Source organism: Epinephelus moara, chromosome 1, assembly GCF_006386435.1.
Source record: "Epinephelus moara isolate mb chromosome 1, YSFRI_EMoa_1.0, whole genome shotgun sequence".
Lineage (NCBI taxonomy): Eukaryota > Metazoa > Chordata > Actinopteri > Perciformes > Serranidae > Epinephelus > Epinephelus moara.
This window is the reverse complement of record NC_065506.1, coordinates 35,765,974-35,791,222: the sequence shown is the minus strand read 5'-3', so window position 1 is coordinate 35,791,222 and position 25,249 is coordinate 35,765,974. Positions and strand designations below refer to the sequence as shown.

The 25,249-nt window shown below is 40.0% G+C and overlaps 2 protein-coding genes across 2 annotated transcripts in view; one reads left to right on the top strand and one right to left on the bottom strand.

Annotated features, from left to right (window-relative positions):
- homer2 (homer scaffold protein 2) overlaps positions 1–19,584 on the bottom strand; it is a 45,117-nt gene extending 25,533 nt beyond the window's left edge. The window contains exons 1-2 of the mRNA XM_050044957.1: positions 18,832–19,584; positions 3,880–4,036 (exon numbers count right to left, since the gene is read on the bottom strand). Of these exons, the coding sequence (XP_049900914.1) occupies positions 3,880–4,036; positions 18,832–18,836 (162 nt within the window). The 5' untranslated portion in view covers positions 18,837–19,584. The remainder of the gene's footprint in view (positions 1–3,879; positions 4,037–18,831) is intronic.
- Positions 19,585–19,737: 153 nt separating this feature from the next.
- LOC126390597 (RNA guanine-N7 methyltransferase activating subunit-like) lies at positions 19,738–22,910 on the top strand. Its single transcript, XM_050044980.1, has 3 exons — positions 19,738–19,886; positions 20,161–20,328; positions 21,985–22,910. The coding sequence occupies exons 2-3, from the start codon at positions 20,162–20,164 to the stop codon at positions 22,259–22,261; spliced, it is 444 nt and encodes a 147-aa protein (XP_049900937.1). The 5' UTR covers positions 19,738–19,886; position 20,161; the 3' UTR covers positions 22,262–22,910.
- Positions 22,911–25,249: the final 2,339 nt, after the last annotated feature.

Here is a 25,249-nt window from a genome sequence, read left to right as displayed (position 1 = left end):
CGTATTTGTGGTTTGCAGAAATGTACAATGCTAACATTTTATTCTAGCAACAGAGCTGCCCTTTTATCCCCAGTTCAAACAATGCTTTTTCTAAGGGGAAACAAAACTTTTATGACACACAGGTAGAGAAACTAGTGTAGACACGACTTTATAGAGGAGGGAGGTGATGGTAACACAGGGAACTTGGCTGTAGTTTGTAGAATTGGCATATACATTACACTAGTTAACAAACCTATCAGCCACAATCTCACTCAACAAGCTCACTTGGATGAATTTAAATGATTATTATTGGCAGAAACGTGTCTTTTAGCTCACCAGGCCTCAGCACATGGGCCAAAATATTAATTTTGGACACTGGCTGTGAGAGAAGTAGTAAGAAATAAAGAAAAAATAGGTAGTTAAAGAGAGAGTAGGATGTCAGAGAAAAATATGAGAACATAAAAATGAAAAATATTCAAACCTAAAAAGAGCTGAAAGTTTTTTACGTTAACTCCGAAAGTAATCACACTAAAGTACAGCAAGAAAACCCTTCACTGTGTTGTCATCGTTGAACATCGCTGTGTGAGAAGTGCGATTCAGGAGGAGCGAGAGTCAAAAATGCTGATATGCTCCTCTACTTGCCATATCATCATCACCGAGTTGCCCGGCCATCACGGATGGACGAATATAAGCTGACGGTCTGTCATAGTTAGTGTGCACAGCAGCACAGACTATTCCTCTAGACAGACCTGTCTCCCTTGCAGCTAGTGTACATAATACAAACTATATTTAACATTCATTCGAAATGACTCAACATTCCCTCGCTTTCGGTTACTTTGCTCAGACCCACATCACTTTTACTCACTTAAATTAACTGGAAACACGATTAAAATTGAAATCAGTGGGAGTCATCTCCATTTTAACTGACATAACTTTTTATTTAATAGATGTTAATCTTCATGGCTCACATATAGCTGCTGCCTGCAGACATTATATGACACGCACTGCTCTGTTACTCAAGGTCACAGGAGAGTGGAGAGACAACAGGACAGGGAGGCTGACAGAGTGGGGGAGCAGAGAGAGGACTCCTGGCCTTGACGATACAGAGGACATACAAACATATAGATGCATATAACGAGAAATTAAGTACATTTTAGATGTTTTTCTGACATTTTCTTTTGTAAAAATAAAACATGCAAGTAGTATTGTCAGTGCTGTAGCTGCATAAGTGCTGCTTGATGACATAACAGATTAGAGTCTTGCCTCTCTGTTTCTAGCTGTGGGAAGAGAGCTATTTTGAAGCTAACATATTTTGACTCACAATGCTTTGCAGGAAAACAGAAATAATGCGTATTTATTTATTTCAAAGATTAACCTGCACAAGAAAATGTATTCCTGATGTAAAAATCACAACAGAACTAAAATCCCATATGCTGTTTGCATTTATTTTTCACTTTAAGAAGTTCCATGCACTGGCAGAAACTGCTTACCATGCAAATACTCTATATTTGTATATATCTGTGTCGAGTTCCTGTGAGACCCACCCCTCAGCTGTTGGGTTGGTAATCCTAACTCCTGAACTCTACAGGCCCTTCACCCAAACACAGAGGTGCATGGCAAAAAGACAAACTATGAGGACACAAACAGATTCAAACAACCGTCGACCTGTTTGGTCCCTGAAGTGGCTCTGCAGGTAATCTTTGTGATTTAAGATTGTGGGAAAAGTGATTGCCTGACAGTGTCAGCAGAGGGATACTACCTCTGTCATAATTCTCCTCCAGTTTTCACACAGAGACAAGATCGCCATGGAAACACATAATCTACTCTTTCAGCTAGTGGAGGAAGAAGGTGTGAATATGGGACATAGGCACACTCGTACAGTGTCTATTATCACACGCATGATTTAAGCTCAACATCAAGCTCTTCTGGAAACAAATCAAAATTATTTTGAAAAATAATCATATTATATAACCAAACGATTCCTGGTTCTTCAACACACAAAAAATCAAAAGAAAAACATAACATCAGGTCAAAAATCAATGCAGAAGGATCTGAGTGGAGAGAAGAAGAGCTGATCCAGTGGGACCAATATTTAAAAACACTACAGTCCCTGAAGTGTGACTTCTGTTGGCCGTTTGCTGATGATAGTAAATTATACATAATTGGGTTTAATTGCCACACAGCAGGTGTGCAGCTCTTGGCTGCTGTTGGTAATTTGTTAACGGGGATGTTTGCTGATGTTCAGACCCTAATTTCTAACCTACATCTTACTGTTCTGCACTGAACCATTAACATATATTTGTAAACCTTAAATAAACTCATAGCTATCTTAATAGAGACCAATTTATCTAGGCAGCAGGCTGAATCACATTTAAAGTGATGCTATGTGGGCCTAGACATAATTATGTTTAGTCGTGTACAAATGACATGAGAAATGTGATATTATGTATGGTGTATATACTCTCAACCAGTTGACCAGCATTGATATCACATGCCGAGGGGCAGGGCAAAGTGGCAGTATTTGACGCCCTGGGAATGACAAGAGCATTCTCTAAGATCTCTTTTTTTTTTTTACTATGAGATGTCTCTTTTTTTTTTTTTTTCCAGGCTGTGCTTTTCTGACTCTAATTTTCCAGCTGTGAAACAACAATTATCTCATCTGATAAACATCACAATTTGGGCTGAGTGATAAATTATTATCATTTAGAGACTTAAATCATGCCATGGTGATAATTCCATATAATTATTGACCAACAAATTTATGTCCAAATTGGAGCTAAGAGATAAGTCGATTAATCAGTAAGTGAATAAACCATCTCAGTCCATGGGGATCTGGATTGGGAACCGGAGGGTCGCCGGTTCAAGTCCCTGTCCGGAACAAATATGGAGCATGGACTGCAGTCGGAGAAGTGCCAGTTTGCCTCCTGGGCACTGCTGAGGTGCTCTTGAGCAAGGCACCAAACCCCTAACTACTCAAGGCACCTGTCCATAGGCAGCCCACAGCTCTGACATCTACATTTAATGCATGTATAGGTCCTGTCTGTGCATGTGTGTGTACTTCAGGCCTGTGTATATGACAACAGAGTGAAAAATTGAATTTCCCCTCAGGGATTAATAAAGTGTATCTTCTTCCTCTACTTCTTTCTTCTTCTAATCATTAGTCATTTATCAAGAAATAATGTCGAGCCTACACTTTAATATTTTTTAGCTCCTCAACTATAAAAATATTGCTGCTTCTCTGCTTTTTATCTGTTTGTCAACTGACTATATTTTGATTTTGGCCATGAAAACACAAGTGATTTGTAGACATAACCTTGTATTCTGAGTAACTGTGATGGGCATTTTTATAGTCAAAACAATTATTTGATACACTGAAAAAATGATCACCACATTAATCAACAGTGAAAACAATAATTAGTTGCTTTTCATGACTCAGAGCATGTAATTAAGATTAGCTGTTAAGCTGTTGTTTAGCACATATAAAGAGTTTGGTCTGGTGTAAAGCATGATGGTGGAACACGGTTCATTTATTTGTGATTTTTCATATATTTGCCATACACATGTATTGATGGAAAATATCCTATCATGATATTGATTTCAGTGTTTTTTTCCCCCAGTGTTTTAATGAGTCGGATGTTTGAAGGGTAAAACAGGCAGCCATAGATGACTGTCCTCACACCAGAAGCAGCAGAGCACAGGAATATTAAATGGTCCAGTGTTGGGTTAATGTTCATCAATGGGAGCTGCAGATTTGATTTAACATTAACATGCTTCACATTTCCTTTTGTTAAATTCTGGCTTTGAGAGCTCCTCTTCGGCCTCAACTATCTCTCCTGAGTGCAGTTAAATGTTTCCCATCATACTCACACACAGACACATAGTATGCACACACACACATACCTTGGATCCATCCACGCTGATGATGCGGTAGCTGTTGCGTGTGCTGTCGTAAAAATAAGAGACGGTGACGGCCTGCTTGCTGGCAGGGACCCAGTTCTTCTTGGTGGTTGGGTCGATTTGGAAGACGTGGGCCCTGGTGGTGTAGATCGGCTGCTCCCTGGACAGCAGAGGACAGAGGAGAGGTGCAATATGAGCAAAGGATCACTGTGAGACACACAATATGTAACCACAGGGAACAGGGACGCTGTGTTGTGTCTCCAGAGATACAGAGTCCTGAGAGTTTCAGCTTGGACAAGCAGGTGATAATGTAACAAACACTAAATCTTAAACCAAAGCCAGGAGCACATCAACACCCCCTCCCTTCTCACAGGCGTCGGTAACACATATCTAGGTGTTTGTGTGAGACTGTCCATGCGTATGTACTCCCATCTTTTGTCAAATGGAAGATTTCACTTGTGCACCACATACATCCAGACAATTATCTACTTGTGGTAACACAGTGAAACGAGAGAAGACTCACTGTAGAGTCGTAAAAAGAGAAAGGCAAACAACTATTTTGAAGTAAAATCTGTCAGAATAAGCAGTGATGTGCCGGATAGTCTGGTGTGTGTGGACATTAAATGTGTTCAGAGATTCACATTTGGAGAAATGTTCTTGGCATCGTGGGAATAACTTCAGCCATATCACCCAGCCTTATTAGAAACAACTTTCTTCACATTGCGTCTGTACTCTTCAGCCTGTAAAAACATTTCTCAATTTCTAAAAAAGAAAAACTGTATGCATGGCTCATTGCAGAACAGCTCTTAATCATTTTAACTATTTTAGTGATGTTTTATTTTATTTTCTTTGGTCGATACCGATTATTTTACCCTAATGATTTTGTGTCATAGGAGGAGGATCTCAATCGATATTAAACCATGACAATTATAGCCAGCAGTTACAAAGTTCCTCCAGCGCCAACATTGTAATGAGTGATATGAGTACTAGGAGGATGAGCAAAGCTATTAACGTCAATGGTAAAATAATGTTTTCATTTCAAACCCTGAAATTAAACCTACAATAAAATCAATGGTGAGTTACCTTTATAGAGCAAACCTAAACTGTATTGGAAAGCACAATGTTAACATGACTTACACTCATCGTGATTAACCAACTCCAACCAGTAAAATATCATTTAAGTTTGTCTGTACTAGTGGTACTGCTACATCTGGTCATATTCCAAATCCAGTATTAAATCTTCTGACTAAAGACAGTAGCATTATAGACTGTATTTAACTGCTGGAAAGATGTTTCTTTTATACAACTGGGCTGTCTATGCAGTAGAAAGACACAAATACTTTTAAATTGGTGCTACATGACCAGAGAAAACAGTTTGCTCAAGAGGTAGAAAACCTACAACCACCAGACAACACTGCCCAGCACCGGACCAATAAATGCTCCAGCTGGTAGGTGACATAACATTATATTTGATCAGCACTGCTTATTTTTAAAGGTCTGAACTCAGTTTTTTCATACTCCCTTCTTACAATACAGTAAATTCACCTATTTCCTTTTCACAAACTCTTGTAGTTTATCAGCATTGCCTAGATTTACAGTTTGATCAGAGTTTGGTCTTAGTTGGAGAAACAGAGAAAGGAAGGCATCTCTCTCTCGATCGCTTCTTCTCTGTGTGTCCGTGGTGGCGGGCATATGATAACGAGGAAGTACAATCTGTAATTTGAGAAACCCGAGCCCGAGAGCCAGCAAAAAATCCTCCAGATTTAAGCTTAGAGATGAGCAGGGAGATCTGGGCACTTGTGAGATGGAGGAAGTTTTCCACAGTTCATTTACACATACTACCCACACTGTTGTGATACAAAGCTGGTTGAAAAATTGGCAAAGTATCTGTTTGACTTACCGACAGTTTTAAATAAGGAAGCTGCAAGTCTGGGTATTTCACCAAATTGTACTCAAATCTAAAATGGAATTAGCTATCAAAACCCAACTCAACAATGACTGTGATGGGGAATAGTTTGAAATCATGTCTTTGAGAGGTTCAAGTAATCTGCCTCCCGACAACAAGCAGCTCGCTGCCCGTGTGATTCAGAAGAGAAGCATCAACATGAGGATGAAGGAGCAGGATCAGACCACCTGTTAAACTTGAATGACTGCAGACTGAAAAAAACAACAGTGGAAATTCTCGTCTTTACACAGACACGTCGCTTTCTCTCTAGACACTGTGATTATCCTCACTCACTGTCACTATACACACACACACACGCACAAATAGCATAGCCTGACTGGGATGCTGAGTTGAAAGCTGTTTTGAAAATATGTTCAGAGAACCCCCCTCTCCGCTTTCAATGTTTTCTGTTTAAAGCATCAAAGTGAACAGCATACTATGCATGCATACTATACACTTAAAGTACTTTTACTTTTACAATGCTGCAGGTGATAATATTTGTACTCTACAGACTGCATGACTGAAAAAGATAGGACAGCTACACATTTAATCCAATCTTCAGAAAGGCTGCGTCATACTTTTCTAGCTTTACTAGATTCAACATCAAAAGCCATGTTGTCACATCCAAGAATATTTCTAGGACGTTAAAGTGCAGCTTGTGGTAAAAATAACCACACCTGTACGCAGTAGACTCATAATCTCAGTTCCATACAGTCTTGGCACTTGCCATTGAAAGAACACCACTGCTGAAAGTGAAAAACTAGTTGTACTTTTAAAACGGTGTAGTGCTTTGCAGGGACCAGACCCAGCAAGTTTGAATTATCCACTGGAAGCTCTCATTTTAAAAAGGTGAGTGCAGGTGGTTGTGATGCTCCTCTATAAAGTTCCAAGAGCGAAGAATAATTAGGTGGAGTGGCTGGATGAGAGGGATCAAAGGACACCTCAAGAACTCAATAATGGCTGCAGATGAAGAATATGGGGGAGACAGATGGGATGTACTTATCTTGCTGGAAGTCAAAATGTGAAGTGAATGTGTTTTTCAGACAGGGTGAAGTTTACTGGGCACTAAATGCTTCACACCTCCCTTTATAGCCTACTTGAAAAAGTTGATATATCACCTCTGCGTTTCCGTCTCGGTGTTTGTCTTCTTATCTCATTATCTTTTATGCTGTTGGTTTGTCTGGGGATGTTTTGCATGTAAAGTCATCCTGGTCTCTCCTTCTTAAAAATGTGTTTCTTGGATCATCGTCCTCATCATGGATCTATTTACACTATGTATATTTGCATTCTTCCGATGTCATATTGCTGCAGAGCAACTTCCTTCTGGATGAATAAAGTTTTATCTTATCTTATATCATGTGCATGGTTACATGAAAATCTGTCATGTGTCCTCAAACAATAAGCAAGTCCTGCTGGAAGCTTCATGATAAACTGCCTACATGCGCTAGATTAAAGCTATAGTAGGTAACTTTTATAAAAAAAAATTCTTTTGTCATATTTGCTGAAACTGTCACTATATCCTGACAGATAATATGTGAAGGAAACATGTTTCTCCCGCTCCTCTTGGTGCTTCTAATGACTTTTGCAAGAATTCACCACAAACAAATACAACCAATCAGAGCCAGGAGGAGTCTCTGATGCAGTGTCAATCACTGGGTCCGCACCATAACCACATAGGGCAAGTAGGTGGAGTCTGCACACCATTTGATGGGTATGGTAGCCGGCAAATCAGCCAGATTTGCTGCTAAAATTGAACGGGAACACATAACACAAATGATTCATGGGAGACTGATAAGACACAGTACTGATCAATGTCATTCAGACTCAAATAAAATCATATTGTGTACAATACTGTCAATTATTTGTCACCTGTCAGCCGACAGTGTTTTGTCAGCTGACAATTACGTGGATGCTGCTGCTTGATAACAGGTTACGCTCCATTTAAACTACTTTCCTGGCCCTCACAGTAACTTGTTAAACAGTGCACTGGTGCACTGAAATAGAGCGGACTTGCCGCTCGTACACACGCTACGAAGCCCCGCTCCCCCATGCATGCTCTCATTCAAAATCGACTGCAGGAATGCTTATAGCAACATGGGGATGTTATAGCGACATGTGGATGTTCATTCATACATTTTCCATAACTGCTTATGGGCGAGAGATGGGGTACACCCTGGACAGGTCGCCAGACTATCACAGGGCTGACACATAGAGACAGACAACCATTCACACTCACATTCACACCTACGGCCAATTTAGAGTCACCGATCAACCTGCATGTCTTTGGACTGTGGGAGGAAGCTGGAGTACCCAGAGAAAATGCACGCTGACACAGGGGAGAACATACAGGCTCCGCACAGAGGTACTTCCCCACTCCAGGTTCTAACCCCCCACCCCAGGCTCGAACCAGAAACCCTCTTGCTGTGAGGTGACAGTGCTAACCACTGCACCACTGTGCCGTCCCAACATGGGGATGTGAATGTATATAAATCTAAAAAGTGTAACATATTTTATATGCTAACTTCCTTCATTTCAGACTCTTCCTCTATGTTCCCTCTAAAGTCGGCACTGTCACTCATCATGGTTTGCAACTGGTTAACAAAGCAAACCTGTGTGTCAAACTTCACTAAAGAACTTTATGCAAAAGCATTCATCGCATTGATTCTATTGAAATTAACTGATTTTGGTCAGAAATGTTTTCGGCCTGTTTGTGTTCTCAACAAGCTGTTGGGTGTTCTTTACTTTTTTGTTTAATTGTGTTGTTCCTACGCAGAATTTTCCCTTAGATCTTTGGAGACTCATTCTCTGTAAAGTCCCTAACATGCTTCAGATCAGAGGCTACTGAAAAAAATGACTCATCACTAAACTCCACTGCACATGGTCATCCCACTTGGTCACAAACATGGTCCCAGGCGTGAGCTTTTCTGGCAAACTTTCTACAACATCAATTTTTTGTTGTAAACCTTGTGAAATCCTGATCCTCTATCCTCGATTACTTTCCCCTCTTGGCCTGCCATTTACTTTAATGACATGAAGGATTTCAGCTAAATGTGTGAACTGGACACAGTGACACAGCCACACTTTGCTTGGTGCAGCAAAGAAGTAATTCACGCCCAACAAAAGCCATTACAAATATTGCGATTTTTAAGAGTGCAGGGATGTGATTAGAAAAAAAAAGAGCCTAAATCCAAATCATCTGAGAGTATGTTCTTAAATTGTCACTAAAATGATACTAAAAAAAGCTGCTAAAGATAGAAACATAAGCACATTTCCTGTATAGCAAGAGGGTTCATTAACAGTGCACAGATGGTGCCATTGTTTTTGTAATGCTGTATAGAAACTGGCAAAGCAAGTTGACAAGAGAACATTCAGTTCAGTATTACTTTAATGTACTACTATGAGATCCTGGGGAAAATAATGTCAGACAGACAGGCAGGCAGGCAGGCAGCGAAAATTCATGAGCTAATAAAGCTTTTACTTCCATTGGGATTATGGTTCTCACAGAAATGAAAGCCTAATAAATTCACTGTCCTTTTTAAGCCTAATCTCAGTCTTCATCTGCTTTGGGAACAACAAAACCCATTATACAGATCACTGTTGTCGCTTTACATACACACGCAAACACACACCCACACACACAGACACACACACGCTGACCTTTGCAGTGGCAGTGTCTGGAGCCAGCTCACACTGGCAGGGGAAGAGAAGTGAAAGGCCACTGCTGAACACATGGATGCACTCAGACAACTGTTGGTGGAATCCAGTGATCTGCTTTTCTGAGATAAAAAGCATTAGGTTGATTGATTTTATTGGATAAAAAAAAAAGAAGAAGAAGGCGACATTTGGGACTTCATGACCGCTGGATTCTTTCTACTGCTGACTGTCGGGTGCTCTGTCCCATCTGGTGCTTTAAATTATTTACAGGTGTGTGTGTGTGTGTGTGTTTCTGTGTGTGTGTTTCTGTGTGGGGGGAGCAGGTTTGACTAAGTATCGCACTATCAATGCCTACGTACACCTACACACCCACCTCGGGCCCATCCACACTGATGATGAAGCAATCGTGTTGTGTACAGGCATAAGAATAAATTAAAAACGTAGGAATGCGCTGACAGCCAGAAACCTAAGGACTAAACCAAATTGTATCTAGAAATATGAAAAAAGTGTTGCAAAAGGCTGCCATGTCCGTCTGCTAAATAATTGCACTACAATACGTCTGAGCTGCAGCAATATTGTAAGTGATGCACGACTAAGCCTGCTGGCCTCTTGTTTTCTTAAATCCTTTAAAATGTTAGCTTGATCACTACCTGTGATTTATCCAAACACTGTTTTCTCCTGAGTTTAAGTGAAGTTTGCTGAGAGAGGGATAATCCTGCTGCTTAAAGACAACATTTTAAGATGATGCAGGATGACACCGTATCCTGAGAGGAAGTGTGAATAACAGCAGGCGGCTTCTATCTTTGACTAAGAGTTTGGAAGGTGATTTTAATGCGAGGGGTTGCGGTCACGTTGCATTTGTGCTCTGCTACGCCTGTAGAATTCAGGTATATCTTCCAACGAGTGAGAAAACAGCCTCGTCCAGATTCCTGAGTTTAAGAATTCACTTCAGGCTCATTCCACAAACAAACGTTCCCCATCAATCACAGCCATCCACCTCTCTTTTCAAATGAAAGTGACAACTGTCAGCTGTTTAGATTATTGATGAATGAACTGGGAATCGGAGGTCATACACTGATCAGGCTGTGGGGGCTTTTTCAGCCTGTTTGACATATATCAGCACTCAGCAGCTTTAGTGCACTGCAACATTCTTCACGTTCCTACAGACAGTGAACGTAATGTCACTTTACCAGCTCCAGAAATCACACAGCACATGTGAGGAAGCACATATAGTTATGCAAACAGAGATAAATGGGTGTTAGGTTTGAATCTGACAATGAAGAGGTGCTTAAAAATTAAATACAAAAGGTGCAAACTTATTTGTTATTTGATAAGTTGATGGTTTTTTTTGCTGTCCTGTGAAACTTGAGTAAAATAAGTGTTTTTTTGTTACAGAGGTGTCAAGTCTCCCTCTGAATGGGCCAGCAGAGAGATAACATCAACACACAATGTCTGGGTTTTACACCATGTTTGGAGTGTGAAATGGACTGAGGAGGAATAATCTAGCGCACTGTACATCCAGGTACTACTGGGTGCAGACCCACAGGCACAATGATATGAACGAGCCTGTAACGCTTTAATAGGATCTCTTCATTAGTGAGACAACATCTTTCTGCCAGTGGGACTTTATAACATCACTGGCCTGTTTATAAGTAGATATGTTTTCCCCTTTTGAATCCTCCGGAGGCAAAACAGAAACCTGAACATTTTCAGTGAGATGCACCACGTTATTGTCAGTGACAGGATGAAAGCACTCTCTGTGCAGCAAACAGCCATATGAACAAAAGACACAACTTTGGAGGCATAAATGCGTACGATGTACAGTACAGACAGTGAACACATCACATTACTCCACCACTTCAAGTGCTATTATGCTGAATTCACATTTCACAGATTATTTGTCTCCATGAGATGGGCATTAGAACAGGAAAATCACCAGGCTACATCAGTTACTAAAGGTCATTATATCACAAGCAGAATGTGTATAAAACGCTGTCCTTGAAGGTAAGTGGTCTGACTAATACAGGGAATTTGCATTTCTGTCTATTCAAAGAACTTAAGTGACGAAAGCTGCATTAGTCACTTAAAGATCTACAGTAGGAGGAGGAACACCGAGTTAGAGCACTTATCCCTCCTCAATTTCTCTGCTGGTGCGGACGACAATAAACTACAATTGGCTTTCCTGTGGCAGCGTGTAACAAAAGAACATCTTCTCCCAAATCTGTCACAGAGGCAAAATGAGAAACTCATAACTGGGTCACAAGGTGCACAGATCTGGTGACTGACTATATGAAAATAGCAAATTAGAAACAAATGTGCAGCATTCATTTGTGAACGTAAAAAAAATGAATTTAATAACTTGGTTTCTCATTAGCCCGTGTAATCTCGCTCATATATCAGACGAGCAGGGCTGAGGCTCTCCGTCATTTTTACCTGCGAGGCTGCAATATTAGTGAGAGCTGCGTTTTGTCTGAGTGAATGAGCAAAGAAGGCAGGAGAGGAAAGCTCTGTGGAATCATCCCTACAACACCACCTGGGCTTTTATCGCAATAAACACGGAGCTCTGCTAATGATGTCAGGGGGGTCAAAGAAGAACAGGGTTGCTCGCAGATACTGTAGCGCGCAATAACCTGGACTAAGATCCCTGCTGAGTGAGACAAATATTTAATAGTGAAACAGCAGAAATGAATGAATTAATCAGTCAGAAGAGAACGATGGCAGCTCCACACAAATGCTTTTATGTTCTCCTGACATTTACAAAAAGGAGCATGTTTGTCTTAAGAGCGACTTGATGTGAATGTTTTTATTATCAGTATCATTCATCTATTAAAAGGTTAGTTTGAGGCATTTCTTCTTTGGTAGATGGTGTAGTGCAGAAAGCAACAAATGTTGGAAGGGAGGGACCGAATATACATTCAGTGCTACTGCATTTGATTTCATTTGATGTCTTCTGATGTTTTCTCTATAATATTAATGACTATCTTTTTAAAACAGATTGATATTTTACTAAATGATGATTTAAGATGTTATTTTTAAAGGCATTTTAGCTTTATTAAATAGTTAGCCATCACAACGAACCTCTTAGGGCCAAGACTCATGCTGTGATTTTTGCGCTGTCAAATCTAGTGTTTTCAATCTAGACACTTAAAAGCAAGAGTGACCCCAGTGTGGTGCACATGCATTGCTAAGTGTCTATTTTTCTACGCGTTGACGGCTGCACCCAGAGATAAACAAAGCTCACATTTTGGAATGCATCAGCACGCACACAACCCCAACCCCATGTCATGTGATGAGGAATAATCAATCACAGCTGCCAGATATCTCTCGTTTTTCCGTAAATATACGTCTATGATAAATATGGTGGACAAGTTGACCATTTTAGTGCAGGGCTACTCAGCTTTACTGTCACATGGACAATATTTAATATACACTTAAAAAACAACACCTGCAAGAAGATCAGCCACAAACTCAGCATTTCTATGATCCAGTGCTGATTATGGTCACTAAGCAACGTCAATTTTGAAAAAAGATGTCAGGTGCACACTCTAAGACTAGACGCAAAAACATTTTCTTTTATTCAAGTACCAACGTTTCAACTAGACCATCTTCATCAGGGTTTTACAAGACATTGAGCTACCAAACATTGTATAGGACACACAGGTGAGCTCTATGATGAGAGGGAGTGTCTTCAATTACAGGCACATGCCATGGGAGGAGCCGACAATCAACACAAATTGCCACACAGATGAGACAGGAAAAAAGCACAATATGATCAAGGCTCAATTTCCATTCAAGTATAATCTTAAAGACTAAAAACGACAGAATATAGACACTTCAAAAGTACAATTCAAAAACACAGTTATCATAAAGTAGTAGACAATAAAAAGTATCATTATTTTAAATGCAGCCAAATCAGGAAGAGAAAAATGCATTTAAACACCACTTAAGGTAGAAAAGAACAGAATACCCCTGTTTTTTGAAAAATGAATTCCTATAGGAGGGGGAACCCCTGTTTTTTGAAAAATGAATTCCTATAGGAGGGGGAGTCTGCAAAACAATTGTTAGGACTTTGAAAAAAGACATCTAGATATATGAAACATAATTGTTAATGATTTAGTAGAAAAATGTTAAATTTTGAATACAATTTTAGAAAAAGAATTTTTAGGAAAAAATTGAATTTAGAAAAAATCTACTTAATGGTAGATAATTGAAATAGAAAAAAGTTACATTTTAGGAATTTTGGAAAAATGTTTAAGGAACATCAGGCACAACCTGCCTCCATGCCCTTGAAAGGTGGCACAAGAATAGCACCCAGCATCTGACCCCACGTTTTCCAGGTGGTAAAAGACGTCCTTATAGAACATAAAGTCTTACTGCCAGATGTGTCAGATCAATAACTCAAAAACAAAAATCCTGCACGCTACGGCTGCACAATATATCATTTTTAATTGCCACCTGATGTCAACTTGCGGGATAAACAGATTGAGAAAGACTGTGTCATTGCACTCAGGGATTTTTTGAGTTAGTTGAAAAAGAGCATCAGCTGAAAACTGAACTTTAGATGTAACTATCATTCTTTCTGAAATAGTGCTTTTTGTGTTCAATTCAGTGTTCAACGGAAATAATTTCCTTTTATCTTTATTATTTGTTAAATTTTTAGCAGCATACTGAAAGCAGCAGGAATGCAAAACTGAGTACACTTTAGTATCTTTTTATCAAAAGTAATATCGTTATCACAATACTCAATGTTACAGCATATCGTATAATCTCCTCATGTCGTGCAGCCCTACTGCACACTCACACTTGATATCGATTCCTTGTAGTTTATCAACACTTGCTCCAATCCTCAGAGCGTCAACAGGTAAAATTCATTAATGTATGAAGACTGAAACATTGCTAATAAAGTGATCTACAGCAACTACATTTTCTTGTTTTGTTCAGCATTATTTGGTAGTAGAATACATCACTTTGACTATTTGCTGCAAGTTACTGAATTTAATTTAGTGCTTAAAGGATTAATCCTTGAATCAATTAGTTGTTTAACAAAAAATAAATCAACAACAATTTTGATATCAAATTAGTCACTGCAAAAAATGATCAAGCAAAAATGTCAAGGATTTGCTGCGTTACTCCATTCTACACTTTTAATCTAATACCTTTGGGTTTTGAGTTTTTAGTCTGACCAAACAGAAAATTTTAAAGGCGTCACTTTGGGCTAACAGAGGTTATGAAAGGGATCTTTCACAGTGTAAACCAGGGCTTTTAGCTTGTGGGCCTTTAGTATGTTGAGAGGTGTGAATAGTTCAACAGAAAAGTGTTTTGTTTTTCTCCTCGGATTGTTTTTTGAGGGATTTTCAGAGCCCTGAAGAAGTAGAGAACATGCAGTATTTTACAAGAAAGGGTCAAGAGATTAACATGTTTTGAGATAGGATAGTTAACTTTTTACCTCTATCATACGTCACCAAATTTACCAAACTGTATCTAACCTCCAGGTTAAAAACCACAGGATGAAATGGATGAACAAAAAAGTAATTGCTAGATTAATCAATAATTAATCTAATTATTAGCTTCAACCTAGTTGTTATCCTACATTTTTACCATATTGGTATTATACTGAATACTCTTTTAATCTTACTGTTGTTTTCAAATTATATCATTTTCTCATTGTTTTTGACTATTAAAGGTGACCTTCATTATAACTACCAATGTTTTGGCATCATATAGTCCACTGAGCTAAGAGACAGAACCCCATGCAACAAAGGCAGCAGGCCAGATTCAAACCAGCATCAACAGCAGGTCCCCCTCCACCACTCTGCTCTAGGAAGCAGAGCCCAACTTAATCTGAGAGCTGGGGAAAAAGGAAGTGAGGAAGTCTCCACAGAAGCGCAGCATGGCAGCAGATGGCCTCCTAGGCCTCAACCATCTGGTGAGGAGACGTCCAATCCGCCGTCAGTATGTCCCCTTTCATTTACCCATGATTCTTAAACAGCGAGACCTGCTTATTCTCCCCTACTACACCTCTACAACCCTCCACTGACGCCATCAGCCTCAACCAGAGAACACACACTCCAATTAGGCCAAGAGTCTACTGTCCTGCCAGGGCAGCCAAGAGACCCACTGCCACGTCACATGTCACACAGCCTAATCAATGAGTGTTAAGCCTTTAGCTGTCACTCTCTTGCCAGCCAGGAGATTATCATCTATCCCTGCGTTAGGGCTGCTCCCAGCATGGCTTATTTTAAATAGCAATATGCTGATTGCACTGCTGACTGTGTGACCACTTATTCTGTGAGAAGAGGCTTTCAGGCAAAGTAACATGCAAAGCGTAAGCTGCGAAACTGTACTTAAAAATACAATTATCATCACTTACTTGCCCCATGTTATTATCAGCATTTCCTCGGCCTCTTTAAATCAAGCAGTCTTGATAACATTTAAATTACTGGGCATGCTGCACACATAAAATATGATAATTTGGACTGATACAATATTTAGCTTTACAAGTCATGTGGAAATGACATGATCAATAACAAATGTGTCAAGGTCAGGAGGGTTCTAATGGATCACATGATCAGAGTAGGAAAGGCACAAAGAAAGAGAGATAACGGAGGGTGTTAATATGTTGTGCGACTTATAGTTAATCTTTAACTCCATTAAGGAGCAAAGAGCAGGAACAAAAGGACACCTAAATCCTGCAAATAACACAACAAACGATCTATAGTTCCCACCGCCAAACGCACACAAACTCACTTTTATCTATATTGACTTGTCACTGAGAGCAGGACACACTGAATGATTACCAAGTGTAATTAGAACTCCACAATTAAGCACGCATGTGAGCTTAAACCTATTGTTCACCTCAGAAAAATAATCAAACTATTTCAGGTAATTTTTCAAGACAAAGAATTTCCAAGTTTCCGCTTCTCAATTTGGGGAATTTCCTGTTTTTCTATGTCTTATTCGATAAGAAACGCCATACTTTCAGACTTTGGGCTGCTGCTAGGGAAAACAGGCAATTTAATTACTTCACCTTGGGCTTCAGGACACTGGGATCGCCATATTTTAAACTCTTTTCTAAAATTTAAAAGACTCACAAGACAGACAAAATGATCAGCCACAGATTAATAGCTATTCTAAATCATTTTTAGCTGCAGCCCTAGAAGTAATTAGCTGATTAACTGATTAGTCACTTGACAGAACACAAATCTGCAACAATTTATTAGCTGTTTTAAGGTTCAGCATGGACGATATAGGAAGATTTTGTGAAATATAGCAGTGAGGATTGCAGATTGCAACCAGCTGAAACTTCCCCCGGTAAGAATTCCTTCAGTGATCATTGCTCAGGTGGTTTAATCGGGAGCTAAAGTATCAGCAGAGGTCGACTCCTCTCCAAAACAAACGGGCCAGGGGTCTTTTTTTTTCAGCTTTTGTCTGTATGTACATCTTATAACGAATCCTATGCACTGTTTTATAAATGAGACCAATGAGAATAAAACAGTTTAACGTTACAAATCAGTGTTTTTATGACGCTGCTTGTGGCAGAAGGGCTTCTAACTACAGCGGCTGACACAAAAATGCCAAAATACAAATGGCCCTATCTATAGCCAGTGTTTGCTTTGTCCATCTGGGCTACTGTAGAAACATGACAGTGCCACATGGCAGACTCCGTGGACGAGGGCATGCTTCCTATGAAGATATAATGGGCTCATTCTAAGGTAAGGAAAACACAACTCCTTTTTTCAGGTGATTACACACTGACAAAAAATATACCTATATTCAATTTCTGCCAATTTCATGTAATTTGTTGTCATTTCTTAAACAAAAATGTCAAAAATCAGCTGGTTTCAGCTTCATAAATGTAAATATTTGATGGTTTTCTTGGTCCACTATGATAAATAAATACTTTGGGGTTTCTGGCTGCTGGTCAGACAAAACAAGATGTCACCCTCAGTTCTTATAACTTAAGATGGACATTTTTCATTGTTTTGACATTTAATAGACTAAACAATTAATTGAAGAAAATAATTAGAACATAATAAAAATAATCGTTAGTTGCACCCCTACACAAACCCCACCAGTTTGTAACTCTGAGAGAACGGCTGGTCAGATTAAATTTCCTGGGAGCCATTTGTTTTCGCCTTCACTAAAAAGTACTCAGCTGTCAAGTGATACTGCTGGTTGGCACTGACTGAAACCAGGGACCGGACAAAGGAAACTTGTTTCCATGTCTCTGTCAGTAGGTGTGACCTCCTGTCTTGGACTGGCTTCCTTGCTGCTGCTGCTGGTCCACTGGGCCAGTTTCATGACACAACACTACTGAGTCCTGCCAGTTTCAAACCTGCTGGGTGAGTATGCCAAACTCTTAAGAAGGAGTCGAGACTGATGAACTGGTTTCTTACATACACAAACACACACACACACACACACAAACATGTCTGCTCAGGAGACACAATCACTGTGGCATTGGGTGGCACTTTACATGACTAAAAACTAACGCTGCCTCTGATTCACACCTTGCCTAATATTTTCTACATAAACTGAGTTTCCTTAATGTCACAAATGGACCTTTTTTATAAAGTTTACATCAATTTTTTCAGGGCCAGATTGTGAAATAAATTACACTGAGCTGTCATTAATGCAATTTCTAAGTCAAATAAAAGCCACACAAAGAGGAGTAGGTGCTCCAGAGAGAAAACTCAGTAATATATGTAGATGTGAGACAAACTGATGATTGCATAACTATGGAATTGAGCCACAGAGCCAACACTCACACCACAGTAGACTGTGAAGGCAAAATAATGTACTGTACCCTGTAAACACCTATGAGAGTGCACCAGTGCCTCCAGCCCTGTGGACAACACACACACACACACTTCAAGAAGTACCATCTCTCCTTATTAGTGGGCAGTGTTGACTTTGCCACCTCCATATCGTAACCCTCTCAAAGCCATATTCCCACAGACAGATAAGCAGGAGGTGGGGGAATCTGATCCACATGATATTCTGCTATGAAATCACATATAAATCCATATTAGAAATATGGTATGAAGCTTTTTCACACATGATTATCTCACAGACAGTGAAGACAAGCTGAAGTCACCTCTTAAATTACCCACATTGCCACATAATCCAGGCTATAAAAGAGTAAACTGGGGTCTTCCTCTGCTTCCATACCCACAGACAAGCATTAAGGCAATGATAATCACATTTACTCAGAGGCTTGAGAGGTTAAGTGGACAGTTGTGGAGGTATTTTGTCGTATATTCGCCGCACACACACACATATAACATAACATTACAGCCAGTGCAGGTGTCATGAGAGGCGCTCTGAAGGGCAGCAGCGCTTTCTGGATTACTCACCCCATTGCCGCGGACTTGAGGAACAACTCCTTTTTAGATACTGGCTCTATTGGCTGCGGGTTGACAGAGGAAAATTATGTTTTAAAGCGCAGGCAAAGTACACAAATGATTAGCGGTCCAAAGAGTCCGCCAGCCTCGAGCAAGTCCTCTTGCCGCTGAGAGACAACTGAAATATGAGAGCACTTCTTCGGAAACTCGATTCACCGGGTTGTCAAGCTCTGTGTCTCACAGAAGCCTGGTCATTTCAGGAAGTTTTCTCTCTTTGCCTGTTTGTTTCTCCCCTCAGGATACGCGACACAATTAATCCCACTTCGGCGCGGCTTCTTCCTCGCTGTCCTCAAACAATCGGCGCTGATGAATTAAGTTAATGTTTGCGTTTCCCCTGCTTGCTGGCTGCGCAGAGTTTCGTCCTCCCCAACTGGATTGTGTTTCATATGAAGGGGCAGCAGCAGCGACACGGAGCGGCTTCCACCTGCTCGCGCTGCTGTCAGAGCCACCCACACTTCTTAAACCTGTGGTATCTGCGGTTTGTGTGTGTCTGTGTGTGTGTCTGTGGTTTTAACCCAAATTGTAGTCCTAAACCACGACATTATTACACCCGGAACACTGATAAAACATGCTGTTGAAAACCGACCAACAACGATGATTGGGTTTCAAAATACAGGTGCACTTACATGTTTTTTGTGACTTCGACTGTTTCCAGCAATTTCTCCCAAATTAAGCTAATTTACACCAATTAAAATGAGCGGCGCCACTTATTAGCATCTTTAGCTAACACACTTCTTAATAACATGGGTTTAAAGTCAACTGTTGGTGTCAAATAACAGACTTTAAGCGGATTTGCTATCAACCGTTGAGCCTGTTGTTTCTAACTGGCAGGTGACAGCCATCAATCAGTGGCAGGTGCGCGCGCTCCCGGAACCATTAAAATATGTTCCTTTGTTCCGGGGGGGACGCGTTTCAGCGACGTACCGGTCCTGGGATTTCTTTCCATTGCTTTAAAAGAAGTCGTTTCAAGGCATGTTAGTGTATTTCGACAGCTAACAATAATAAAGGTATGTTTTCGAAGCTAGCGTTAAACATGCAATCATTGTGATTGTTGTGCTGTATGTATATTTAGCTAACGTTAGCTAATCTTAGTTAGCTAATATAAGTCAAGTTTTTATTGTTCCGCATGGGGGATTTGGCAGCACAGCAAAAGCAAGACGCATGAACACAGGTGTATCTGCCAGTAAACAGAATAAACACTAGTCTTTGTGCTAATCATTATTATTAGCTTTGTTGTGATATATTAGTGTTTCTACAGCTTCTCATCATCTGTCATTGCAGCATGGCCGAGACCACAGAAAAACCGCAGACCTACGAGGAGATGTTTGCCCACAGATTTACATCTGAGGACAAAGACTACCAGGAGTATCTGAAACGGCCAACTGACCCCCCACCCATCGTCGAGGACTGGAGGAGTCGTGGAGGTGGACACCACAGAGGCAGGGACAGGTAATGTAACCACAGCTCTCAAAGTGGGCATTCATAATCTGTAATTTACATGCTTCTGTTATGGCAATGGTGAAAAGGACTGACTGTCTGATAACAAAGTAGGCAGGTAAAGCTTTATTTATATTGTACATTTAAATGCGATTTAAATGTGTGCAAGAACTTGGCAATATAGTGTTATGATTTGATGATAAATAATAATAGTGCATTTTACTCATGGGCGTATTTTAGAGCACTCAAGGACACCTTTCAAGACACAGTTTAAAAAAACAAGCAGCAATGTATTCATAGATCATAAAGTCAAACAATTCAGTAATATACAATAATAAATTAATACAATAAGTAGACAAAAATCATGTTATTAATCAATTCCATTCATTTTCTGTGACCGCTTATCCTGTTGGGGGTCGCAGGGGGCCTGGAGCCTATCCCAGCTGACAGTGGGAGAGAGGTGGGGTACACCCTGGACAGGTCACCAGACTACCACAGGGCTGACACATATGGAGACACACACATTCCAACTACCGACCATTTAGAGTCACCAATTAACCTGCATGTCTTTGGACTGTGGGATTAAGCCGGAGTACACGCAGAATACCCACACTGACACAGGGAGAACATGCAAACTCCACACAGAGGGGCTACCTCCACCCAAGGGTTCAAAACAGGAACCCTCTTGCTGTGAGGCGACTGGTTTTAAGTTAAAGTGGTACTCCAGTGATTTAGTATTGCATCATGGAGTTTGCAGACCTGTGAGAGTGGAGACATGCTGACTCTGGTTTCACACTTTTTGAGACTTTTTGGTTGAAAAGGGTGTTTTTACATCAGCCAGTTAAGATTGCAATTTCACAATTTGTATTTTTTTCTATTCCAAGTAAATCTGAGTAACCAGCGGTTTTGTTTACAACCTGTATAGTTTTCTCACTGCTTTTGCTTTCATAGATGTATCAATTCAGAGTTTTACAAAAGTTCCAACAGAACCAGTTTTCACAGGCTGAGTAGTACTCCCCCAGTATTTTAAATGTAACCACAAGAACAATTTCTCTCTTTATACATTCAAGGTCACAGTCAGTTTTTAGACATAGCTCTTTCCTTTTCAAAAAATACTCCAGCAACTGGCTGTACAGTTTTGAAAATGTGATTAGAAATCATCTCAGTTAAAACCTTGGAAATGCAATTATGGTATATTGTGGGGCTAAAATCATCTTAATAGTCTCTCTTTCCATTTTAGGTGAGGCTTACTTACTTCAACTTGTTTAGGTTACAAAGTAAAGTTGCATTACTGTTGCACCTTTCTATTGCAGACATTATCAAGTGCTTTATGATAAAACACAACAGCAACACTCATAGACACGAATATTAGCCAGAAGTAAAAACATATAAACAGTAGGATTGAAAGGCAAGCCTGAACAGTAAAAAACTACTTTGACGCTTATTCTTAAATTACCTAACTGCTCAAATTTGTAACAAAGTAATAACCAGGTTATTATCCACAAATCTGATTTCTTAACTTTCATGTAAAGGAAAAATCTGGTTTGTTTAATCTGGATACACAAGTGAACAACTAGATTTACTCTTTCATGGTTATGGCGTAACTGTGTTTTTTGTGTGTACCTGTTGTTAAAGATTGATTGTTAATTCCCCTGTGTCTCCATTTAGGTACCAAGATCGGCGAGGTCGTGGCTGGGGAGGAGGGCGAGGCTGGGGAGGAGATCGGGGTTGGGGAGGAGACCGAGGTTGGAGAGGAGAACATCGTGGGCAGCAGCACTGGCATGACAGAGATAGGGACAGGGACAGAGAAAGAGACAGGAGCAGAGACAGAGACAGAGACCGGCAAGGGCAATGGGGCCATGGAAGTGGGTATCAATCAGGCTCACCAAGCTCCAACCAGGGATACAACTCTCATCATCAGAGACCTCAATATGACCGCTACTGATCTCTAATGTCATTTCTCAGGTGTTGTTAGTATTTATAGTATTCACAGTCTTTAACTTCACAGTATCATATGTGGCAGTGTGCAACTGTTGACAGTCTCATAAGCAAGGGCTGAGCAATATATCAATATTAATAACATAATGTCCATCATGGTAATTGTGTGGAACTTTTTTATATTGTCACACAGTTTTGTCTGAATTAAAAATACAAAGCAAATGCACAGATTTTCCAGAATTATTTCTGAAATGTGACAGCAGAAGATGACTGTTCCTGTTCGACTTCCATGTACATTTTACTCTACCAGAACACTGTAATTTCTTCCCATATTGCTTCATATTGCTCAGCCCTGTAAACATAATACCTTTTCTCTTATATTTCTGTTTTAATATTTCAGATGTGGAATTTTTATGATTATCTCATTATGACATTATAAGAGGGAATTGTTTTGTGTTTGGATAATTTTGCAGCTACATCTCTACATGCTTTGATATGAGAATTATATGAATTAAACAGTACAGTATTGTCGCAACCAGTGAGTCAGAATTTCCAGAGAAAATCAGTTTGTAATGCAGCTTTATTTTTCTGTATCGCAACATCACTGTAGGATACCGATGAACAGAACTGCTTTCAATAAACATGTATTTTCTTAATTTGTGGTTTCTGAATTTCTCTCAGGTAGCTTCCACAGCAATTCCCCTCCTTGTGTAGCTTTTTATAAAGATGAAACCAATGAGTTAATGCTGTGAGGTACACTGATTTTAAGTTTGGGGAGAAGAGCACTAGTGTGGGATCAGTGCTCTGTGTCTGCAAACACTTTGAGTTGCTGTATTCAGGGTTCCCATGGTTATGGTAAACCTTGGAAAGTCATGAAGGTAGTAAAATCCTTGAAAGTTTTAGAAAAGTCATGGAATTTTGTCATGTTTAATGAATTTAACTGTTAATGTAATCTTCTGGGGATAGCTTGTTGACATAACATAGGTCTGGGCCAATGTGTGACAAAGTTTTTGAGACCATTTTGTACGTTTCTTTTTATTTGTCCCAACATTCTGTCTCTCCCTCGAGACAGATGCCTGCTAGCTGGAAATATGTTGGAATAGAGTTTGAATCTGATGTTTGAAAGAGAGGAAAATAATGTAACAGTGTGATTTAATGTGTAAAATCTTTTTTTTTTTAATACCCATGCTTTGCCACATTTTTTAACTTTTAAATTATACCGTGTGTTTCTGAGATGAAGCAGTGTTCCTGTTATACATTGTAAATTATCATCGAAATTTTATCACAGGTCCTTGAAAAGTCATGGAAAAGATTCTTTTAAAATGTCATCCATGAAAATATGTTGGGAACCACGGGTACTGGAATATGTGTGCTTGAGTGATAAAGTCGTGAACAAAGAATATATTAAATCTGCTTTGATTAAGTGTGACAGCACCCTCTCTAAATCTTAAAGGGGTAGTTCAGATTTTTTGAAGTGGGGCTGTATGGGGTAGGCCTACTTAGCCATAGTCGGTGTATTACCTACAGTAGATGTCAGTCAGCACGACCCCAGTCTGGATAAGCAGGTTCAGCTAGGGGGGGGCAGCAACAAAACATATTTTAGCCACTGAAAATTATCAATAATGGAGCAAGTTTCTGCTGTACTGAGAGTATTTTCATCATTTAACCTTTCCATCAGACAGCCTGTTTCGACAGGAAAGCCATTAACAGTTTCAGTTCTCCATCTATGCCCTCGTCAAAGCCACCAGTCTCCATTGACAGAAACAGTAATTATAGCTTGCTGGACACGGCAGCTGCTGATGTAAGGTTCCCACAGTTAGTTAGTTTGTGTTACTGTGTGACTGTGCTTTGAATCCCAACTAACCCGTGTAAACGCCAAAGTCACACAATAATACAAACTAAGTGAAGAAGGCAACGGTAGGCCAGCAGCTCCTCTGTTCAGCTATGTTAAATTACTGTCTCAATGGCGACTGGCTGTGAAGACAGTGATATAACGGCTTTAGCTTCCTGTCAGTAACTGCTGTCTGACAGTAAGATAAAGCAGTGAAAATATTCTCAATAAAACACTTAAACTGTTGTTGATTTTCGTGGTGGTTCTTTATTTAGGTGATGTAAATATGTTGTGTTGCTGACCCCTCCACAGCTAGTATTACTTAGCTTTCGTGGAGGTATTCCAGTCTGCTTCTCAGAACTGCCAACTAACATTACAGTATGTTATACACTGACTATGAATAAGTACCTCATACAGCTCTGCTTCAAAAGATCCAAATATACCTTTAAACTCCTATTCAGATCAAAATTCTTTCCTAGAAGTTGTACTAATACTTGTTTCAAGACTCGCTACAGGCTCAGAAATCAAGAATTCACTGAAGCCACAATTTCACCAGCAGTTTGAGCCTCTAATGTCCGTCTAATGGATGGCACATTAAACCAGATGGTTGAACAACTGCACTGTGTGTGGAGGGAAAGCAGCATTCAGAGTAAATGGCTCAGCTGAAGCCCAAGACCAATAGTTCACATTGTGAAAAGCAGCTGAAATATTTATGTGCATCATTAATACATTATTGCGACATGCATCATTGGCTATGGCATATGTAGCTCATTGCCTAAAGATGTCAGCGCCTGTGTATCTCAGCCCTTTCACAGCAGACCTCCATTAAGTAACAAATGGTGACTTTGGACACTTTGGTCCACTCCACTGATCCACAACACAAGCAGACACGCTCATGCATTGTTTTATCGCTGCCCTGAATGCTTTTCTGTGGTTTCTATTTATGGCCGTGGTGAAGAGGGGTTAACAGTTCATTTGGACTTCAGCAGTGCAATCAGCTGTGATGATAAGGGAGGGAGGGAGGAGGTTAGGGAGAAAGTGTGTGGGGGATGTGCTGGAACTGGCACACAGTGAGGAGGGCTGCCATCACCACTGTAATCAGTTTAGATTACAGGAACTTCACCCCACAATGCTGCATCTTCACAGAGCGGGGAGTCGCTGGAC

Coding starts and splice junctions, on each gene's coding strand:
- LOC126390597 (XM_050044980.1), top strand. CDS start 20,162: ATGGCCGAGACCACAGAAAAACCGCAGACCTACGAGGAGATGTTTGCC. Junction 20,329..21,984: donor CACCACAGAGGCAGGGACAG/GTAATGTAACCA, acceptor GTCTCCATTTAG/GTACCAAGATCGGCGAGGTC.